The 23,187-nt window shown below is 38.0% G+C and overlaps 1 protein-coding gene across 1 annotated transcript in view; it reads left to right on the top strand.

The window, feature by feature from the left end:
- Nucleotides 1–22,709, top strand: part of LOC117435372 (myosin-11-like) — a 38,868-nt gene extending 16,159 nt beyond the window's left edge. The window contains exons 4-5 of the mRNA XM_034058471.3: nt 5,882–6,256; nt 15,297–22,709. Coding sequence (XP_033914362.3) covers nt 5,882–6,256; nt 15,297–16,800 — 1,879 coding nt within the window. The 3' untranslated portion in view covers nt 16,801–22,709. The remainder of the gene's footprint in view (nt 1–5,881; nt 6,257–15,296) is intronic.
- The last annotated feature ends 478 nt before the right edge of the window (nt 22,710–23,187 follow it).

Consider the following 23,187-nt stretch of genomic DNA (forward strand, 5'->3'; position numbering starts at 1 on the left):
AAAAACACAACAAAATATTTTAAAATATATTTCATTTTCATAGGGGTATTTATACGATAGGACAGTGCCTGCGATGCATTGAATTGATTAGATCAGTCTGCAGCCCCTACATGAATGAAACTGTGAGTACAACTAAGAATGGAGTTGGTATTCAGACTAGGTGCCATGGGGTATTGCAAGAAATTCACAGGTAATAATAACTAGGAGTAACTATACTGCATATAGCCGACTGTATAGCCTATTGCAGGCCAAATAATCCATTTGTACAAAAATGAGCAAATCGGGTAAGGTATTGTATCAGTCACTTTTTTTTTTTGTTATAAGCATATTGGCTGGGTAGCATGTAGCTCAGGGGTCTCCAACCCTGGTCCTGGTCCTGGTCCGATCCAGTAAGTTCTGTAGGTCTCCCTAAATCACCCGTTTCTAAAGACTGGGAACACATGGAAGTTGTTCATCAATTAAGCAAATAACGTTCAATTATGGAAACTGGTCATTTTTTTTTGTTCCAAACAACCTCTAAATTACTTAAATTTATCAAATCACCTGCTTAATTGAGCGCAGTGAACTAGCTCCTGGTGTTAATACATTTGTTATTATTTTTTTTTAATTCTCTGATAAAGGGCAGCGGGACATACCAATCCTTCCCCGGGGCCCATGACGGCTCTCGGCGGCCCTGGGTAAGGAAGGTGTTTCCAGGGAAATGATGCTTGTAAGAGGCGGTTGCTCTTACCAGGTGTTGCTACTAATGTATATTAAATATGTTTAGGGCTTCTGATTTTCAGTTTTAACCGATCAAACCCAATACAAAACAAAAATGAAATCGGTGGATAGTCAATAAACACCGGAAAAACTGTGGAAATGGTTAATCAATTCACGTTGACTTTACCCTTTTCCCATTAACAAATAAACCCTATTACAAAAATAATAATAAATACATTTCCCAGTGCTGCTGGGCAACGTCCCGCCTAAATGACATGCATTATTATTATTTATTTCTTAGCAGAGACCCTTATCCAGGGAGACTTACAACTGTTACAAGATATCACTTTTTTTAAAAAAACAAACAATTACATTATTTTTTACACATAATTACCCATTTATACAGTTGGGTTTTTACTGGAGCAATCTAGGTAAAGTACCTTGCTCAAGGGTACAGCAGCAGTGTCCCCCACTTGGGATTGAACCCACGACCCTCCGGTCAAGAGTCCAAAGCCCTAACCACTACTCCACACTTCTATTGGAGATATACAGTGACTTTCAAAAGTATTCACCCCCCTTGGACTTTTCCACATTTTATTGTGTTACAACATGGAATCAAAATGGATTTAATTAGGAGTTTTTGCCACTGATCAACACAAAAAAGTCCATAATGTCAAAGTGAAAAATAAAATCTACAAATTGTTCTAAATTAATTACGAATACAAAACAGAAAATAATTGATTGCATAAGTATTCACCCCCTTGAGTCAATATTTGGTAGAGGCACCTTTGGCAGCAATTACAGCCATGAGTCTATATGGATAAGTCTCTACCAGCTTTGCACATCTGGACACTGCAATTTTTGCCCAATTGCTCAAGCTCCGTCAAGTTGGATGGGGATGTCACGAAATCCGCGTGGTCGGATTTCTTTACGTACTCCTATGAACTGCTCAGCATACACTCTTACCTCAGGGGAGACGTTAGGAGGACAGAGATGTTATTACTCCTAGTGGGATATAGTTCGTGCTCTGGACCCGCAGTATATCCAGATGACTAATATAGAACTCAAGAAATTGACAGACTCATGTATCTAAAGTGTTTTTACGAATCGGAGTATGATCAGTACTCGTTCGGTTTATTAACGGTTAAATATTGGATAGAGTAGCTACAGGCTACGTCGTATCCCCAGCTGAAAGACACACTGGGCAGTCCAGTGTCTTAACAGATATCAACGTTAACACTTTAATACATGTATATATGTGTTAATCAAGGTCGACAAGCAGGCCAAGAACACGTCACCTAAAGTACCCAATGGTCTATTTCAGCACATTCAACAAAACTCTCTCTTATTTCTAAAACATAGTGTGAGTCCCTTATGGCAATACATGCAATACATGTGAGATAAAATAATAATAATAATTGCTTAATGCTTACCCTTTAATATAAATCGTAAAAGGATATGGCTGTCTTCACCAGGCAAATGAAACTGAATTCAATCAGCTCAACTGTGTCGGTCTGCAAAAGATGGACCACCTTGCCCTGTCTGGGATGAGTGTGGTACTCCATTGAAATTACTCTGGAGTTAAATAGGTTTTTCGTCTCATTGGAATACATGGAACGCCTCAATTAAATCCAATCATTAATCAGGTGGGACAGTGCTTATCCATTTTACAAATAATAGTTTTCAAAAGATCCGGACTAACTTTTCAGAATTAATAGGTGTCATGTACTCAATAAATTCAATATCTCATTTCTTGTCTAACTCCAAACCTATGATCTCATTTCTTTGCTTTCCTCCGAGCCCCTCCTTTATCTGAAAAGTTAAGTGACCCAAGGTTCCCAGGATCTTGGTTTATAATATAATATAAAAACACTAGTGCATGCAAAACACTAATTTTATATGTGTTATATATGAGAGATGTTCTTAATATGTGACATCATCTTCTAAGTGATTATATTATGCTAAATTAAAGGTATGTGTTTCTTTTAACTTCATATTGTTTCAAAATGTTGTTAATGAGTCAGTTTTGATTCCATATACCATTGTCTAACAGAGTATTTGACACAAGTTTGTCTCATACAATATTCAAGTCATTTAGTTTCACTAAGTTTAAGTGGTAATAGTTTTCATAACAATTATTTATCCATTAAGAGATGCACTGACCAGGCTCTGACCTGTACCTCTCTGGGAATATGCTACTGCTAGCAGTTTCCACAGTCTCTTGTTTTTTTCCAAGGTCAGAGTCTGTGCAAACGCTTTTTAGATTTATGACCTATAAAGGTCTGTTAAGCCATAATTTTTGCATATTATTTCAAGATATATTCTTATCTGTGCTAAACCACTAATTCCATAAACCTTAACACTCCATCTACATGAGGCTTGCAGCTCTGCTGAAGTGGAACCCAAGGACATTCCCTCTTTCTAGATAAGAAGAGAGGCCCTGTTTTCACTGCAGCAGTTTCAAATCACCACATTATAAGGAATCCATCTACCATCATTAGACAATAGTATAGTGGATTAATAACAAGGTACATTATAGTATATTATTACAAACTTAACACAAAAACATAACACAACACCTTTTAACTTCTATAATTCAATGGATATCATAATGTCTAGAAGTCTTATTGTTCAATAGAAAGAAGAATAAACTTGTACCATTTTCCCATTTAAGTAAATCGAATACTGCTCCAGGTTTTAATCTTCTTATCACTACAGCAAAGTCGTGAACAAGCAATAATACTTGTCAGTTTTAAATAATATGTTTTCTCATTATAGCAAATACTTACAACATATTATTAATCTTATGAAATAACTGTTATGAACTATAAACAGTGTCAATTAGCACTGAACCTGTTTCATTATAAGATAATCTTTCAATTAATTTACCTCTGTTTATCAATTGCTATAATATTATTTTGGTGAATCCCTTTTAGGATTTAAATCCAAATATATGCCAGTATAACTGCATTCAACTAGGCGTGACCCTTCTCTTTGTTCATACAAAATCCAGCCGAGACAGGATTTCTTTTCTTAAGACCTTGGCTGTTCAGTTTTAATGTTAATTTATTGTTGTATAGAATTCTTTTCTTATCTTGTTTTTGGAAAACATAAATTTGACGGTGTTATTAACGTTCACTTTTTGCCGGAATGGTACTTTTTATCAAGCGTCATGCTTTCTGAAGATAAGATATACAAGTGGTAAATTGTTCATTATATATATATATATATATATATATATATATATATATATATATATATATATATTAAAAATTCTCAGATAGCCAAATGTTTAATTAGAACCATATGTAGACTGACCTATTTCATGGAGCAAGAGAGCCACCTACTAGTGGTACAAGGATACTCTTTCTTTATCCTTCCTAATATCTTTGACACTTCGTTTTATAATACATTCCATATTTGAAATTGCCTAGTCCATGTCCTGCATATCCCAGCGTTCCCAGCAGGATTCAGCTTCTGTACCAGGTTTCGCTCTTAGTTGTTTCCACAAGAAGTCCCTTGATCCAATGTTTCTCCATCACAGGTGTGGATTTCCATGGCCTGACTTCATTCCTATAAGATACTTGGACACGTTTAGCTGTAAATATTATTTCTTTATATTTCCTTTTGTTCGCACAGAGTCACTTTGCGAGGTACACCTTCCATCCAGAACACTGAAGGAGGCCAAAACTCACTGTTATTCATATTTTCTGGTATCCAATTACTGTTTTTTTTTCACATCAACAGTAGCAAACTTAATATATCTGAATCTGTTTCATTTGATGAACCATTTACTGTAGCTTACTGAGATCCTCCATGCAATGGAGTCTAATGTTTTACTATATGGAATAACTAGTTCAGCATCACCTGCGACAGGGACCTTTGGTGAACAGCAATTTTCAACTCTTTCCACATATTCTCAATTGGATTGAGGTCCGGGCTTTGACTGGGCCACTCCAGAACATTGACCTTTTTGTTTTTAAGCCACTCCAGTGTGGTTTTGGCTGTATGTTTGGGGTCATTGTCCTGCTGGAAGATGAATCTTCTCCCAAGTCCCAGGTCTCTTGCAGACTTCAGCAGGTTTTCCCCCAGGATTTCTCTGTACTTTGCTGCATCCATTTTGCCCTCTATCTTCACGAGCTTTCTAGGCCCTGATGCAGAGAAGCATCCCCATAGCATGATGCTGCCACCACCATGCTTCACGGTAGGGATGGTGTTCTCAGGATGATGTGCGGTGTTAGGCTTGCGCCAAACATAGCGCTTAGCGTTGAGGCCAAAAAGCTCTATTTTGGTCTCATCAGACCATAGAATCTTCTTCCACTTGGTCTCAGAGTCTCCCACATGCCTTCTGGCAAACTCTAGTTGAGATTTGATGTGAGTTTTTCTCAACAATGGCTTTCTTTTTGCCACTCTCCCATAAAGGCCATTTCTTAATAATGGACTTTACTGTGCTCCGGGGGATATTCAATGCCTTGGAAATGTTCCTATATCCTACCCCTGATTGGTGCTTTTGAAGAACCTTATTCCTGATTTGCTTTGAATGTTCCTTCGTCTTCATGATGTAGTTTTTGTTAGGAAATGTACTAACCAACCCTGGTACCTCCCAGAGACAGGTGTATTTAACCTGAAATCATGTGAAACACCTTAATTGCACACAGGTGGACTCCATTCAACTAATTATGTGACTTCTAAAGACAATTGGTTGCACTGGAGCTTATTTAGGTGTGTCATAGCAAAGGGGGTGAATACTTATGCAATCAATTATTTTCTGTTTTATATCTGTAATTAATTTAGAACAATTTGTAGATTTTATTTTTCACTTTGACATTATGGACTTTTTTTGTGTTGATCTGTGGCAAAAACTCCTAATTAAATCAATTTTGATTCCATGTTGTAACACAATAAAATGTAGAAAAGTCCAAGGGGGGTGAATACTTGAGAGCCACTGTAATATATATATATATATATATATATATATATATATATATATATATATATATATATATGCTCACCTCTGAATCAATCACAGGCCAGAATTTCCAAGCACTGATTCATATATATATATATATATATATATATATATATATATATATATATATATATATATATATATATATATATATATATATATACATACATCCAAGGAAGTGTTTGATTGATCTGATAACTCTTTTCTCTACAGGAAATCTGAAAATGTTGGAGCATCAATAAAAGAGGGTGCATGGACAGGTGCAATTGAAGGTGCATGCGGAATCGTTATTGAAGAATTAACCGAAATTATACCAGACCTATTTACAAACACAGTCAACACTATCGTAATCAATGGCCCAAACTTAATAGCAGGCGCAATCTCAGGGATTGTCATAGGTGTAGCAGCAGGAGCAGCTGGAAGCGCAGTCGAATACTATGTGGAAAAACAATATGGAGCCTCAGCCGGAAAAGCAGCTAGAGCCGTGGTTGAAGCAACTGCCGCAGGCCTATCCATGGGCGGAGCTAAGCTTCTCAACAAGAAACTGGATTACAAACTGACTGAGCCATTAAATAAGATAAAAATCAGGTCTCTTTGTTTATTCTATATCAGTTTATATGCACAGCTACCAGCATGTCTCTTCTTCTATATCAGTTTATATGCACAGTCTACCAGCCTGTCTCTTCTATATCAGTTTATATGCACTGCCTACCAGCATGTCTCTTCTTCTATATCAGTTTATATGCACTGCCTACCAGCCTGTCTCTTCTATATCAGTTTATATGCACAGCTACCAGCATGTCTCTTCTTCTATATCAGTTTATATGCACAGTCCCGCAGCCTGTCTCTTCTATATCAGTTTATATGCACTGTCTACCAGCCTGTCTCTTCTATATCAGTTTATATGCACTGCCTACCAGCCTGTCTCTTCTATATCAGTTTATATGCACAGCTACCAGCATGTCTCTTCTTCTATATCAGTTTATATGCACAGTCCCGCAGCCTGTCTCTTCTATATCAGTTTATATGCACTGTCTACCAGCCTGTCTCTTCTATATCAGTTTATATGCACAGCTACCAGCATGTCTCTTCTTCTATATCAGTTTATATGCACAGCCCCGCAGCCTGTCTCTTCTATATCAGTTTATATGCACTGTCTACCAGCCTGTCTCTTCTATATCAGTTTATATGCACAGTCCAGCCTGTCTCTTCTATATCAGTTTATATGCACAGTCCCGCAGCCTGTCTCTTCTATATCAGTTTATATGCACTGTCTACCAGCCTGTCTCTTCTATATCAGTTTATATGCACTGTCTACCAGCCTGTCTCTTCTATATCAGTTTATATGCACTGCCTACCAGCCTGTCTCTTCTATATCAGTTTATATGCACAGCCCCGCAGCCTGTCTCTTCTATATCAGTTTATATGCACAGTCTACCAGCCTGTCTCTTATTCTATATCAGTTTATATGCACTGTCTACCAGCCTGTCTCTTCTATACCAGTTTATATGCACTGTCTACCAGCCTGTCTCTTATTCTATATCAGTTTATATGCACAGTCCCACAGCCTGTCTCTTCTATATCAGTTTATATGCACTGTCTACCAGCCTGTCTCTTCTATATCAGTTTATATGCACAGCTACCAGCCTGTCTCTTCTATATCAGTTTATATGCACAGTCCTACAGCCTGTCTCTTCTATATCAGTTTATATGCACAGTCCAGCCTGTCTCTTCTATATCAGTTTATATGCACAGTCCCGCAGCCTGTCTCTTCTATATCAGTTTATATGCACTGTCTACCAGCCTGTCTCTTCTATATCAGTTTATATGCTCTGTCTACCAGCCTGTCTCTTCTATATCAGTTTATATGCACAGTCCCGCAGCCTGTCTCTTCTATATCAGTTTATATGCACTGTCTACCAGTCTGTCTCTTCTATATCAGTTTATATGCACTGTCTACCAGCCTGTCTCTTCTATATCAGTTTATATGCACTGTCTACCAGCCTGTCTCTTCTATATCAGTTTATATGCACAGCTACCAGCATGTCTCTTCTTCTATATCAGTTTATATGCACTGTCTACCAGCCTGTCTCTTCTATATCAGTTTATATGCACAGCTACCAGCATGTCTCTTCTATATCAGTTTATATGCACAGCTACCAGCATGTCTCTTCTATATCAGTTTATATGCACTGTCTACCAGCCTGTCTCTTCTATATCAGTTTATATGCACTGTCTACCAGCCTGTCTCTTCTATATCAGTTTATATGCACTGTCCCACAGCCTGTCTCTTCTATATCAGTTTATATGCACAGTCCCACAGCCTGTCTCTTCTATATCAGTTTATATGCACAGCTACCAGCATGTCTCTTCTATATCAGTTTATATGCACAGTCTACCAGCCTGTCTCTTCTATATCAGTTTATATGCACTGTCTACCAGCCTGTCTCTTCTATATCAGTTTATATGCACAGCCCCGCAGCCTGACTCTTCTATATCAGTTTATATGCACAGTCCCACAGCCTGTCTCTTCTATATCAGTTTATATGCACAGTCCCACAGCCTGTCTCTTCTATATCAGTTTATATGCACAGCTACCAGCATGTCTCTTCTATATCAGTTTATATGCACAGCCCCGCAGCCTGTCTCTTCTATATCAGTTTATATGCACAGCTACCAGCATGTCTCTTCTATATCAGTTTATATGCACAGTCTACCAGCCTGTCTCTTCTATATCAGTTTATATGCACAGCTACCAGCATGTCTCTTCTTCTATATCAGTTTATATGCACAGTCCCGCAGCCTGTCTCTTCTATATCAGTTTATATGCACAGCTACCAGCATGTCTCTTCTATATCAGTTTATATGCACAGCTACCAGCATGTCTCTTCTTCTATATCAGTTTATATGCACAGTCCCGCAGCCTGTCTCTTCTATATCAGTTTATATGCACAGCCCCGCAGCCTGTCTCTTCTTCTATATCAGTTTATATGCACAGTCTACCAGCCTGTCTCTTCTATATCAGTTTATATGCACAGTCCAGCCTGTCTCTTCTATATCAGTTTATATGCACAGTCCCGCAGCCTGTCTCTTCTATATCAGTTTATATGCACTGTCTACCAGCCTGTCTCTTCTATATCAGTTTATATGCACAGTCCAGCCTGTCTCTTCTATATCAGTTTATATGCACAGTCCCGCAGCCTGTCTCTTCTATATCAGTTTATATGCACTGTCTACCAGCCTGTCTCTTCTATATCAGTTTATATGCACTGCCTACCAGCCTGTCTCTTCTATATCAGTTTATATGCACAGCCCCGCAGCCTGTCTCTTCTATATCAGTTTATATGCACAGTCTACCAGCCTGTCTCTTATTCTATATCAGTTTATATGCACTGTCTACCAGCCTGTCTCTTCTATATCAGTTTATATGCACTGTCTACCAGCCTGTCTCTTATTCTATATCAGTTTATATGCACAGTCCCACAGCCTGTCTCTTCTATATCAGTTTATATGCACTGTCTACCAGCCTGTCTCTTCTATATCAGTTTATAGGCACAGTCCTGCAGCCTGTCTCTTCTATATCAGTTTATATGCACAGTCCAGCCTGTCTCTTCTATATCAGTTTATATGCACAGTCCCACAGCCTGTCTCTTCTATATCAGTTTATATGCACTGTCTACCAGCCTGTCTCTTCTATATCAGTTTATATGCTCTGTCTACCAGCCTGTCTCTTCTATATCAGTTTATATGCACTGTCTACCAGCCTGTCTCTTCTATATCAGTTTATATGCACAGTCCCGCAGCCTGTCTCTTCTATATCAGTTTATATGCACTGTCTACCAGTCTGTCTCTTCTATATCAGTTTATATGCACTGTCTACCAGCCTGTCTCTTCTATATCAGTTTATATGCACTGTCTACCAGCCTGTCTCTTCTATATCAGTTTATATGCACAGTCCCGCAGCCTGTCTCTTCTATATCAGTTTATATGCACAGTCCCACAGCCTGTCTCTTCTATATCAGTTTATATGCACTGTCTACCAGCCTGTCTCTTCTATATCAGTTTATATGCTCTGTCTACCAGCCTGTCTCTTCTATATCAGTTTATATGCACTGTCTACCAGCCTGTCTCTTCTATATCAGTTTATATGCACAGTCCCGCAGCCTGTCTCTTCTATATCAGTTTATATGCACTGTCTACCAGTCTGTCTCTTCTATATCAGTTTATATGCACTGTCTACCAGCCTGTCTCTTCTATATCAGTTTATATGCACTGTCTACCAGCCTGTCTCTTCTATATCAGTTTATATGCACAGCCCCGCAGCCTGACTCTTCTATATCAGTTTATATGCACAGTCCCACAGCCTGTCTCTTCTATATCAGTTTATATGCACAGTCCCACAGCCTGTCTCTTCTATATCAGTTTATATGCACAGCTACCAGCATGTCTCTTCTATATCAGTTTATATGCACAGCCCCGCAGCCTGTCTCTTCTATATCAGTTTATATGCACAGCTACCAGCATGTCTCTTCTATATCAGTTTATATGCACAGTCTACCAGCCTGTCTCTTCTATATCAGTTTATATGCACAGCTACCAGCATGTCTCTTCTTCTATATCAGTTTATATGCACAGTCCCGCAGCCTGTCTCTTCTATATCAGTTTATATGCACAGCTACCAGCATGTCTCTTCTATATCAGTTTATATGCACAGCTACCAGCATGTCTCTTCTTCTATATCAGTTTATATGCACAGTCCCGCAGCCTGTCTCTTCTATATCAGTTTATATGCACAACCCCGCAGCCTGTCTCTTCTTCTATATCAGTTTATATGCACAGTCTACCAGCCTGTCTCTTCTATATCAGTTTATATGCACAGTCCAGCCTGTCTCTTCTATATCAGTTTATATGCACAGTCCCGCAGCCTGTCTCTTCTATATCAGTTTATATGCACTGTCTACCAGCCTGTCTCTTCTATATCAGTTTATATGCACAGTCCAGCCTGTCTCTTCTATATCAGTTTATATGCACAGTCCCGCAGCCTGTCTCTTCTATATCAGTTTATATGCACTGTCTACCAGCCTGTCTCTTCTATATCAGTTTATATGCACTGTCTACCAGCCTGTCTCTTCTATATCAGTTTATATGCACTGCCTACCAGCCTGTCTCTTCTATATCAGTTTATATGCACAGCCCCGCAGCCTGTCTCTTCTATATCAGTTTATATGCACAGTCTACCAGCCTGTCTCTTATTCTATATCAGTTTATATGCACTGTCTACCAGCCTGTCTCTTCTATATCAGTTTATATGCACAGCTACCAGCATGTCTCTTCTATATCAGTTTATATGCACAGCTACCAGCATGTCTCTTCTATATCAGTTTATATGCACTGTCTACCAGCCTGTCTCTTCTATATCAGTTTATATGCACTGTCTACCAGCCTGTCTCTTCTATATCAGTTTATATGCACTGTCCCACAGCCTGTCTCTTCTATATCAGTTTATATGCACAGTCCCACAGCCTGTCTCTTCTATATCAGTTTATATGCACAGCTACCAGCATGTCTCTTCTATATCAGTTTATATGCACAGTCTACCAGCCTGTCTCTTCTATATCAGTTTATATGCACTGTCTACCAGCCTGTCTCTTCTATATCAGTTTATATGCACAGCCCCGCAGCCTGACTCTTCTATATCAGTTTATATGCACAGTCCCACAGCCTGTCTCTTCTATATCAGTTTATATGCACAGTCCCACAGCCTGTCTCTTCTATATCAGTTTATATGCACAGCTACCAGCATGTCTCTTCTATATCAGTTTATATGCACAGCCCCGCAGCCTGTCTCTTCTATATCAGTTTATATGCACAGCTACCAGCATGTCTCTTCTATATCAGTTTATATGCACAGTCTACCAGCCTGTCTCTTCTATATCAGTTTATATGCACAGCTACCAGCATGTCTCTTCTTCTATATCAGTTTATATGCACAGTCCCGCAGCCTGTCTCTTCTATATCAGTTTATATGCACAGCTACCAGCATGTCTCTTCTATATCAGTTTATATGCACAGCTACCAGCATGTCTCTTCTTCTATATCAGTTTATATGCACAGTCCCGCAGCCTGTCTCTTCTATATCAGTTTATATGCACAGCCCCGCAGCCTGTCTCTTCTTCTATATCAGTTTATATGCACAGTCTACCAGCCTGTCTCTTCTATATCAGTTTATATGCACAGTCCAGCCTGTCTCTTCTATATCAGTTTATATGCACAGTCCCGCAGCCTGTCTCTTCTATATCAGTTTATATGCACTGTCTACCAGCCTGTCTCTTCTATATCAGTTTATATGCACAGTCCAGCCTGTCTCTTCTATATCAGTTTATATGCACAGTCCCGCAGCCTGTCTCTTCTATATCAGTTTATATGCACTGTCTACCAGCCTGTCTCTTCTATATCAGTTTATATGCACTGTCTACCAGCCTGTCTCTTCTATATCAGTTTATATGCACTGCCTACCAGCCTGTCTCTTCTATATCAGTTTATATGCACAGCCCCGCAGCCTGTCTCTTCTATATCAGTTTATATGCACAGTCTACCAGCCTGTCTCTTATTCTATATCAGTTTATATGCACTGTCTACCAGCCTGTCTCTTCTATATCAGTTTATATGCACTGTCTACCAGCCTGTCTCTTATTCTATATCAGTTTATATGCACAGTCCCACAGCCTGTCTCTTCTATATCAGTTTATATGCACTGTCTACCAGCCTGTCTCTTCTATATCAGTTTATAGGCACAGTCCTGCAGCCTGTCTCTTCTATATCAGTTTATATGCACAGTCCAGCCTGTCTCTTCTATATCAGTTTATATGCACAGTCCCACAGCCTGTCTCTTCTATATCAGTTTATATGCACTGTCTACCAGCCTGTCTCTTCTATATCAGTTTATATGCTCTGTCTACCAGCCTGTCTCTTCTATATCAGTTTATATGCACTGTCTACCAGTCTGTCTCTTCTATATCAGTTTATATGCACAGTCCCGCAGCCTGTCTCTTCTATATCAGTTTATATGCACTGTCTACCAGTCTGTCTCTTCTATATCAGTTTATATGCACTGTCTACCAGCCTGTCTCTTCTATATCAGTTTATATGCACTGTCTACCAGCCTGTCTCTTCTATATCAGTTTATATGCACAGTCCCGCAGCCTGTCTCTTCTATATCAGTTTATATGCACAGTCCCACAGCCTGTCTCTTCTATATCAGTTTATATGCACTGTCTACCAGCCTGTCTCTTCTATATCAGTTTATATGCTCTGTCTACCAGCCTGTCTCTTCTATATCAGTTTATATGCACTGTCTACCAGCCTGTCTCTTCTATATCAGTTTATATGCACAGTCCCGCAGCCTGTCTCTTCTATATCAGTTTATATGCACTGTCTACCAGTCTGTCTCTTCTATATCAGTTTATATGCACTGTCTACCAGCCTGTCTCTTCTATATCAGTTTATATGCACTGTCTACCAGCCTGTCTCTTCTATATCAGTTTATATGCACAGCCCCGCAGCCTGACTCTTCTATATCAGTTTATATGCACAGTCCCACAGCCTGTCTCTTCTATATCAGTTTATATGCACAGTCCCACAGCCTGTCTCTTCTATATCAGTTTATATGCACAGCTACCAGCATGTCTCTTCTATATCAGTTTATATGCACAGCCCCGCAGCCTGTCTCTTCTATATCAGTTTATATGCACAGCTACCAGCATGTCTCTTCTATATCAGTTTATATGCACAGTCTACCAGCCTGTCTCTTCTATATCAGTTTATATGCACAGCTACCAGCATGTCTCTTCTTCTATATCAGTTTATATGCACAGTCCCGCAGCCTGTCTCTTCTATATCAGTTTATATGCACAGCTACCAGCATGTCTCTTCTATATCAGTTTATATGCACAGCTACCAGCATGTCTCTTCTTCTATATCAGTTTATATGCACAGTCCCGCAGCCTGTCTCTTCTATATCAGTTTATATGCACAGCCCCGCAGCCTGTCTCTTCTTCTATATCAGTTTATATGCACAGTCTACCAGCCTGTCTCTTCTATATCAGTTTATATGCACAGTCCAGCCTGTCTCTTCTATATCAGTTTATATGCACAGTCCCGCAGCCTGTCTCTTCTATATCAGTTTATATGCACTGTCTACCAGCCTGTCTCTTCTATATCAGTTTATATGCACAGTCCAGCCTGTCTCTTCTATATCAGTTTATATGCACAGTCCCGCAGCCTGTCTCTTCTATATCAGTTTATATGCACTGTCTACCAGCCTGTCTCTTCTATATCAGTTTATATGCACTGTCTACCAGCCTGTCTCTTCTATATCAGTTTATATGCACTGCCTACCAGCCTGTCTCTTCTATATCAGTTTATATGCACAGCCCCGCAGCCTGTCTCTTCTATATCAGTTTATATGCACAGTCTACCAGCCTGTCTCTTATTCTATATCAGTTTATATGCACTGTCTACCAGCCTGTCTCTTCTATATCAGTTTATATGCACTGTCTACCAGCCTGTCTCTTATTCTATATCAGTTTATATGCACAGTCCCACAGCCTGTCTCTTCTATATCAGTTTATATGCACTGTCTACCAGCCTGTCTCTTCTATATCAGTTTATAGGCACAGTCCTGCAGCCTGTCTCTTCTATATCAGTTTATATGCACAGTCCAGCCTGTCTCTTCTATATCAGTTTATATGCACAGTCCCACAGCCTGTCTCTTCTATATCAGTTTATATGCACTGTCTACCAGCCTGTCTCTTCTATATCAGTTTATATGCTCTGTCTACCAGCCTGTCTCTTCTATATCAGTTTATATGCACTGTCTACCAGCCTGTCTCTTCTATATCAGTTTATATGCACAGTCCCGCAGCCTGTCTCTTCTATATCAGTTTATATGCACTGTCTACCAGTCTGTCTCTTCTATATCAGTTTATATGCACTGTCTACCAGCCTGTCTCTTCTATATCAGTTTATATGCACTGTCTACCAGCCTGTCTCTTCTATATCAGTTTATATGCACAGTCCCGCAGCCTGTCTCTTCTATATCAGTTTATATGCACTGTCTACCAGCCTGTCTCTTCTATATCAGTTTATATGCACTGTCTACCAGCCTGTCTCTTCTATATCAGTTTATACTGAGTTTGCTATTGGTTAAACTTACACAGGACCTTCAACTGAAAAACTGAAACAGAATTGCTTATGTCCTGCCTCAGCTAACTTATGATTGGACTCACTGCTGCAGAGAAAATACAGAAAATGAGTGCCTTTCAGTATAAGCATGCACTGATGGCACGTCCCAAAACCTAGGGGGAGCTAAGCCCCCTTTTTTAAATTCTGGAAGGGGCCCCCACGAAGTCAGTGCCTATGACTCAAATGCAGGTTTACCAGCAGGACCATGCAGAAGGAGATTTCACTTCTCAAGGTAGTTTTTATTTTTTAATTAAGAGCAACATGTCTTTAATAATGATTACTGATGTGTGTGTGTGTGTGTGTGTGTGTGTGTGTGTGTGTGTGTGTGTGTGTGTGTGTGTGTGTGTGTGTGTGTGTGTGTGTGTGTGTGTGTTTGACTCAACAGTTGGATGAAGGATGAGAAGAAACTGAAGGAGATGGAGAAGGAACTGGGGGAGAAAGAGGACCAACTGAAGAATGAGATTGACAACATACTGAAGAAGAGTGTGGTCAAACTCAAGGAACTCAAGGAAACAAAGGAGAAACTTGGCAACACAAAGAAGAAAATGGACGAAACAAAGAAGAAACTGAATCAGACAAAGGAGAGAATGGTGGCAAAACCCTCAATGAAGGATCTGAATGCCAGAGTGCAGAAACTGAAGGATTCAATGAGCATTCTGGATGCCACTTTGCAGAAACTTGAGGAAACAGATAACTATCTGGTTAGACTGAATGAGGCAGAGACAAATCTGGAAGCCAAAGTGAATAGACTGGGGAAGGCAAAGAACAAACTGAATGGCACACTGCAGATACTGGTGGAGACAATTAATGAAGTGAAGGAGACAGAGTGGTGCCTGAAGGAGGCAGAGAGCACTCTGAATGCCATCGTGTGTTATCTGAATGACACAGGTAAAGAACTGAAGGACATAAATAAGAAACTGGACGGCATGGAGAGGGAACTGAAAGAGATGGAGATGAAAATGAAGAAGGAGATTGAGGACTTACTGAACAATGCAAAGAAGAAACTCAGCACTGTGAAGGATACATTAAAGAAACTGGATGAGACAAAGAATAATCTGCACAAGACAAAGGACAGAATGAAGGTGGTAAAACAGGATCTGAATCTCACAGTGCCGAATCTGCAGGTGTCAGAAAACAATCTAAAACCTTCAATGAAGGATCTCAATGCCAGAGTGTGGAAACTGGAGGACTCAAGGAGCAATCTGGATGTCACTTTGCAGAAACTTGAGGAAACAGATAACTATCTGGATAGACTGAATGAGGCAGAGAAAAATCTGGAAGCCAAAGTGAAAAGACTGGAGAAGGCAAAGAACAAACTGAATGGCACACTGCATATACTGGTGGAGACAAATAATGAAGTGAAGGAGACAGAGTGGTGCCTGAAGGAGGCAGAGAGCACTCTGAATGCCATTGTGTGTTATCTGAATGACACAGGTAAAGAACTGAAGGACATAAATAATAAACTGGACGGCATGGAGAGGGAACTGAAAGAGATGGAGATGAAAATGAAGAAGGAGATTGAGGACTTACTGAAAAATGCAAAGAAGAAACTCAGCACTGTGAAGGATACAAAGAAGAAACTGGAAAATGTGACGGCGAAACAGAAAGAACTTGACAAAACAATGAAACATGTGCAGAAAATGAAGTTGACAAAGGAGATACTGGTGGAGACAGGGAGCAATCTGGATGTCACACTGCAGAAACTGAAGCAGAATCTGGTTGCCACAGTGCCTAGACTGGAGAAGACAAATAAAAATCTGAAAGCCACAGCACAGATACTGATAGAGGCAAATAGTGAACTGAAGGAGATGGAGAACAATCTGAATGACACAGTGCAGGGCCTGAATGAGATCGAAATTAAACTGAAGGAGTTTGAAGGACATAAATAGTAATAAAAAAGGATGCCAGCCTGCTGGAGAAACCAAATAACGAGGAACAGGGATCTTGTCTTTGGAATGCCGCAGAAACACAGACATACAACATATGCTGTGGCTTTTGTGCATAAATATGTCTCTCGTTGCTATTTGTGATGGCAGTAACTGGATCAATATGATCTAATGATTGTAGTTTTTTTTAATTTTTTTTATTAGGGACACATATAATAATGACATGACAGTTACCTGGCACAAGATGCATTGTATTTTCAATTTATCCAGAAGGATCATTTTCATTGACAGTCCCCAGGAAGACATTGATGACCATTAGTAGCCATTAATAACAACTAATCCAATACAAACTAAAATCATATAATAAATACATGTCACCAATATACACAACTAATCTCAAATACTTCATATAAAACAATTAGCAATTCATGTTATCAAATAATAATTCAACTTCCACAACTTAAGTAACCAATTCACAATTCAAATTGATAAACATCCCAAATAAACTAATGACTGCATAATTGGTTATTTTTCAGCCAGGTCTTGAGTTTATACAGAATATTTTAAAATCTTTTAAAACCTTAATTTCTGTGGGAAATTAATTCCAAAATGTGATGCCTCTTACTGATAGAGCCGTTTGGGCAAATGTTGTTCTATGCTTTTCTACTTTACAGTTCCCACATACAGCATCCCTTCTACTGTTAACCTCAGAAAGCTTTTTCACAAATTCTTGCAATGATGGAGCACCCAAGACATGCAAAGTCTTAAATACCAATCTAGCAAACGAAAATTTGACAAAATTATCAAAACTCAGCAGTTGGTACTTAGTCAAAGCATTACAATGATGGTATCTCCCAGGTTTTTTATCCATAACTTTTAGATCTTGATTATAAAGACATCATATTGGATTAATTACAGATTTACCTGCTTGGGACCAGGAAGTATACAATAAGATATATGACTGCATGAATACTTTAGAAGCATTAGTTGTTAAATTAGATCTGATATGTTGAAAATTTGCTAATCAAATTTCAAGTGTGAATCAATAATAAGTCATAAGGATTTAACTTCTGGGACTTCCTCAATAACTTCTCCTTCAATTTAAACATTAAAGTTACTTTAGAGAAACAAATACTAACGTTTAGTGTCAAACACGAGCAATTAAGCCAATCTGATATTTTCTTCATATAATAGTTTAGAAGCTGGTTTTTGCTGATTCATATATAACTGTATCATCAGCTTACATCTGCAAACCTGCACCTGGGCACACCTCAGGAAGATCATTAATATATAAACTAAAAAGTAAAGGTCCCATCACAGACCCCTGGGGGATTCCAGCTACACATTCTCTAAAATGAGATTTAACATTGTTAATTAAAACACACCATCCTTCAGATTATCCTTTAGATAAGACTCAATCCATCTTAATGCCAGGTCTAAAAAATTACATTTCTGTAATTCAGAGAGGAGAACGTGGTGATTAACTGTCAAATGTCTTCTTTAGGTCCAAAAAGGCCCAACCACACCTCCTTTATCCAGTATTCAGTAGAATACTTGGGTCTAAAGCCAAACCATAGTCGGTGGAATTTTTTTTAGTTATGATTGAGTTATGAAATTATGATCTCATTGTAGTTATGCGTAGGCGTCAGCTCTTGTGACTGTCAGTCTTGTGTTCAGAGTTGGCATGATGTTTGCTATTTATCTGATAATCGCAACCATTTTCCCTAGACTTCTGAAACCGACTTTAATTTAAACTACACCAATTAATGAATTGTTTCATATGTGCATCGTAGGAATAATTTGTGAAAAAGAATGTAGTAGCCCAGTGGTTCTTAACCCGGGTCCTGGAGTACCCCTGCCTGCCCTGCCGGTTTTTGATCCAACTGAGGTCTCAATTACTTAATTGAACCCTCAATTGAACTAATAATTTGCCTAGTCAGAGCTTTTTAGCTATTTTAAACAGTTGGAGATTTCAAGTTAAGTATAAAAGAAAGGAACTTGAATTCTCCAACTTTTTAAAAGCTACACAATTAAAAAAAAAGTAAAATTAAACATGAATTAAAGGGGAACCCGGCAGTATATACCAAATTAAAGATGAACTATCACACCTTGCTGTCCAGCTGAATTTGGTTATTGTATAATAATCATATGTGTAGCTGGCAATAACAATAGTCAATTTAATTCAATACGGTAAAGAGTTTGTGAATCCTAATCCAAATCCATTCAAGTTATCCACGACAGTTTTGAAAAATCAAAACCCTGTAGATTTGTCAAATAACATAACCTAACAGTTCACTTCAAGAAAGCAGCCTGTTTATCAATGACAGGCATTAACCATTCCAGAATGAATTTAAAATATTCCATAACCGTTGGGGACCTACCCTTTTTCTTTAAATCTTTTCATTTGAATTTTTTTAATATATTCTAGAATGGCTGACGGCTTCCGTTACTGCTAACTGTTAAATTATTTTGACAAATCTACAGGGTGCTTACTTTTTTGCTGTGCATTGTTGGTGCGATATATTAGTACATTCAGGTTTGTATTATACTGCTGTTAGCATTTTTAAAATGTGGCATTTTTTTCAAATACTGAGCTTATTATTATTATTATTATTATTATTATTATTATTATTATTATTATTATTATTATTATTTATTTCTTAGCAGACGCCCTTATCCAGGGCGACTTACAATCGTAAGCAAATACATTTCAAGTGTTACAATACAAGTAATACAATAAGAGCAAGAAATACAATAACTTTTGTTCAAGTGTGACAAACCACAATTCAATAATACAGCAGATAATAGTGATAGTTACATCAGGATATGATTAAATAGTGATAGTTACATCAGGATATGATTAAATACAAAATACTACAGGTTAAACACTTGGCAGCTTGAAATATATACAGAGAATTAATGTCAGTGACAATCCATTGAACTGAGTGGTGGGAAATGCTGTCAATCAACCCACAATATCCTTTTTTTTCTTTTTCACAACCACTAACACAGCAAAGACTTGTTTCCGCACAGAAGTTTTAAAGCAAATGTGTACGCTTCACTGCTCAGAACACAAGTCTCCTGGCTCAGGAGGGATGCTCCAGAAGAGTGATTTTGGACTTGGCAGTGTGGCATTATGCAGATGTTTTTGGAGGATATGATTATTATACAATAACCAAATTCAGCTGGACAGCAATGTGAGATAGTTTATCTTTAATTTGGTATGTACTGCCGGGTTCCCCTTTAAGTAACTGAGAGCTCGGTCGGAGCAAAACACAGCAGACACAGTGATACTCCAGCACCAGGCCTGAGAACCCCTGCCATAGCCCAGAGGCACACATACTAACCAGGTGTTGTGAAATATTCAGTATCCCATAGATGATACGCTAGATGATTTTCCATACACTTTTTTTAACTCGCTCGCTACTCTAGCAAGTATACATTGTACCGAGTATGCACTTACAAAATAGAAATGAACCTTGATCCAGTTACATACTTACTTTTCACAAAACTAACAACAAACATTTAGTTGTGTTCTTGCAAGAATGGATATACATCCATGCTACCAACATAAATATGCTGGCTGTATTGTTAAAATCATTATTAGTATTAATAGGTATTTGTTATAGGGCCAGTGTTAATTCCCCATTTATTACATTTCAGAGGCACCTCTACACACCATATTAAGCAACTATTAATTTCTGAAATTAACTCAAGTTGTATTTTGTTAAGGTATCTTTTAGTTGGTGTGCTACTGTGCTGTTTTTACAGTATAGTATTGAAGATGTTGGAGCATAATAATAAGAAATGACACTTATTTTCTGTATTATGATTTAATCAATAGAGCGTTGCTGTGTATACTAACAACTAACCTACTATTACTACTACTACGACTACTACTACTACTAATACTAATAATAATAATAATGAGTTTCCCCGTAGTGTTTTAATAATAATAATAATAATAATAATAATAATAATAATAATAATAATAATAATAATAATAATAATAATAATAATGAGTTTCCCCGTAGTGTTTTAATAATAATAATAATAATAATGAGTTTCCCCGTAGTGTTTTAATAATAATAATAATAATAATAATAATAATAATAATAATAATAATAATAATAATAATAATAATAATAATAATGAGTTTCCCTGTAGTGTTTTAGTTTAAATGTTATTATAAATGTGCTTTATTCAATTACTGTATTTAAAAAGCAATTTCAGTGCGCTGTACTTTAAATATCGTAATTATGTTTTGGAGCAGACGCATTTTAAAGTAGGTCACGCAGCGGACGACCTTTGCTACTTAACAGGAGATTCCGCGTAACAAGTGTTAGGAGCACGCGCATCAAACCAATTCACGTCACTTGGATGCTAAAAAAGACGCTTGGACTTGAAATACGCTCTCTACAGTTTTTCATGCATAATGTCAAATAAAATGTCATTGCGAGTAAAGACTAAAACCACCTCTACCGAGCGAGCTTGTCATGCGAGTAAAAAGTTGCGGTTAACCATTTTCCATAGCGTTTGTCGCGTTTGCTTAGTAAAATACCCAAATTATCTAATGTTGAGTTTAAATCATGCAGCAACGACAGCAACAGTGCATCTTACCAATTTAACTGTGAAAAACAGTGCTGACGACGACGTTGCTGAAGAAGAACTAGGCCTGGGGGCAAAAAGTAAACTAGATTCGCCTCCGAGACCACCGTCCAGTCCCACTCATAACCCTCATCCTGCTGTCCTTACCTTCAGTAACGAACCTGCCAAATGGAAAGTGGACGAGTCACACAAACGCATACTAACACTGTAATCACGCAAACGGGGTTTTCAGTCAGTTAGGTGGCTATTATACTAGAGTAGAAGCTCTAGTATCAAAGTTTATGAAAAGTATTTTTACTTACATGTTTCATCAGTTTCAAGAAGTGTTACAGATTGTTGACCTCTTATTTTTTTCTTCACCCTGCTACAGTATATTTGAGTAAGTAGACTAAATACAGCATTGGTACCTGCTGTATAATACACGTATTTTTATATTTGTTTTAAACCATATTGTTAATGATAATAATAATACAGCAACTGAATGTATAAACAGGATTTATTTTGGGCCGCAGTGTAGAGTAGTGGTTAGGGCTCTTGACCTGAGGGGGGACACACTGCTTAGCATCCAGGATATTACAAGGTATCACAATATTTTTTACATACAATTACCCATTTATACAGTGTTTTTTTTTTCTTTTCTATAAAAATAGGTTTTCAGTTTGATTTTTAAGTCTGAGTGATGTGATATTATTGTATGCTTGTAGTGGGTACTTTAGACTAACCATATTTGTAACAATGTATTCATATACAAAAATGTAATGTAATCATACTTATATGTTGCTTAAATAGTGTTGGAATACTTGCAATTGGCTAAAAGACACCAGACTACCTGGATTGTCTTAATTAAGCTAATCAATTTGTAGTAGATTTATATATCACTCAATTCAATTAATAAAACAGAGAAGTATTTTACTCTTATTCATAAACCTTTGAATAGTCTGTGTGGTTATTCTGGACTATTTTAGCTACCTGCTGTTTTCTCTGACTGTAGGTCACTGCACGAACCAATAACACTAGGAGTTCACGTAATCCAGTGTCCTCCTGTTTTCCTTCCTTTATTCCAAAAAGCAGCTCAAACGTGACAGATCCCAACCTGAAATACGCTCCAAGAGTTCCTTTCCACTGAGTGACGGTGTTCTAAGAAAATAGTCCCGAATATGTTTTGATTAAAAAACAACAATGACGCACATATAAAGAGAAACATTAATTCGTGTTTTATTTAGAAGAGTTTTTGTTTTACTTGATAGCTTATAAAAAAAAGCCAGTGTATGAGCAGATTGATTTTAAATTGGATTGTTTTACTATTTTGACCCTACTACTTTCAGTAGTTTTTAATTATTTATTTAATCATGTATTTAATATATATAGGACTAGGGTTATTCGCTAGAGGTTGTACGTCATCGTATAATAACTGCAGATGAATTTGTAAAGGAAAATCAGGTAGAAGAGTGGAAACGGTCTGTCACACTATTTTTCTAGCGTTTTACCATTTTCGATGCAAATTGATTTAGCTCCGCCCACAACATCATCACGTCGGCCAGTTCATCCGCTAGAAATTGATTTGAATGGAAACCCAATTTTAGGTTGATTATGCGCATTTCGCCGAATTTCAAATGCGCGCAAGACGTTATTCACTTCGATATCTTAATGGAAACAAAGCCACTGAAACACTGTTACGTGTGGACAAGATAGTACCCGATACAATTGTTTTCAAGCACCACAAAAACATCAATGTTGTGCACTGAACAGTGTGCAATGCTGCGCGGTGGAAACTTTCACTTA

This window comes from Acipenser ruthenus, chromosome 30 (genome assembly GCF_902713425.1).
Source record: "Acipenser ruthenus chromosome 30, fAciRut3.2 maternal haplotype, whole genome shotgun sequence".
Classification (NCBI taxonomy): Eukaryota; Metazoa; Chordata; class Actinopteri; order Acipenseriformes; family Acipenseridae; genus Acipenser; species Acipenser ruthenus.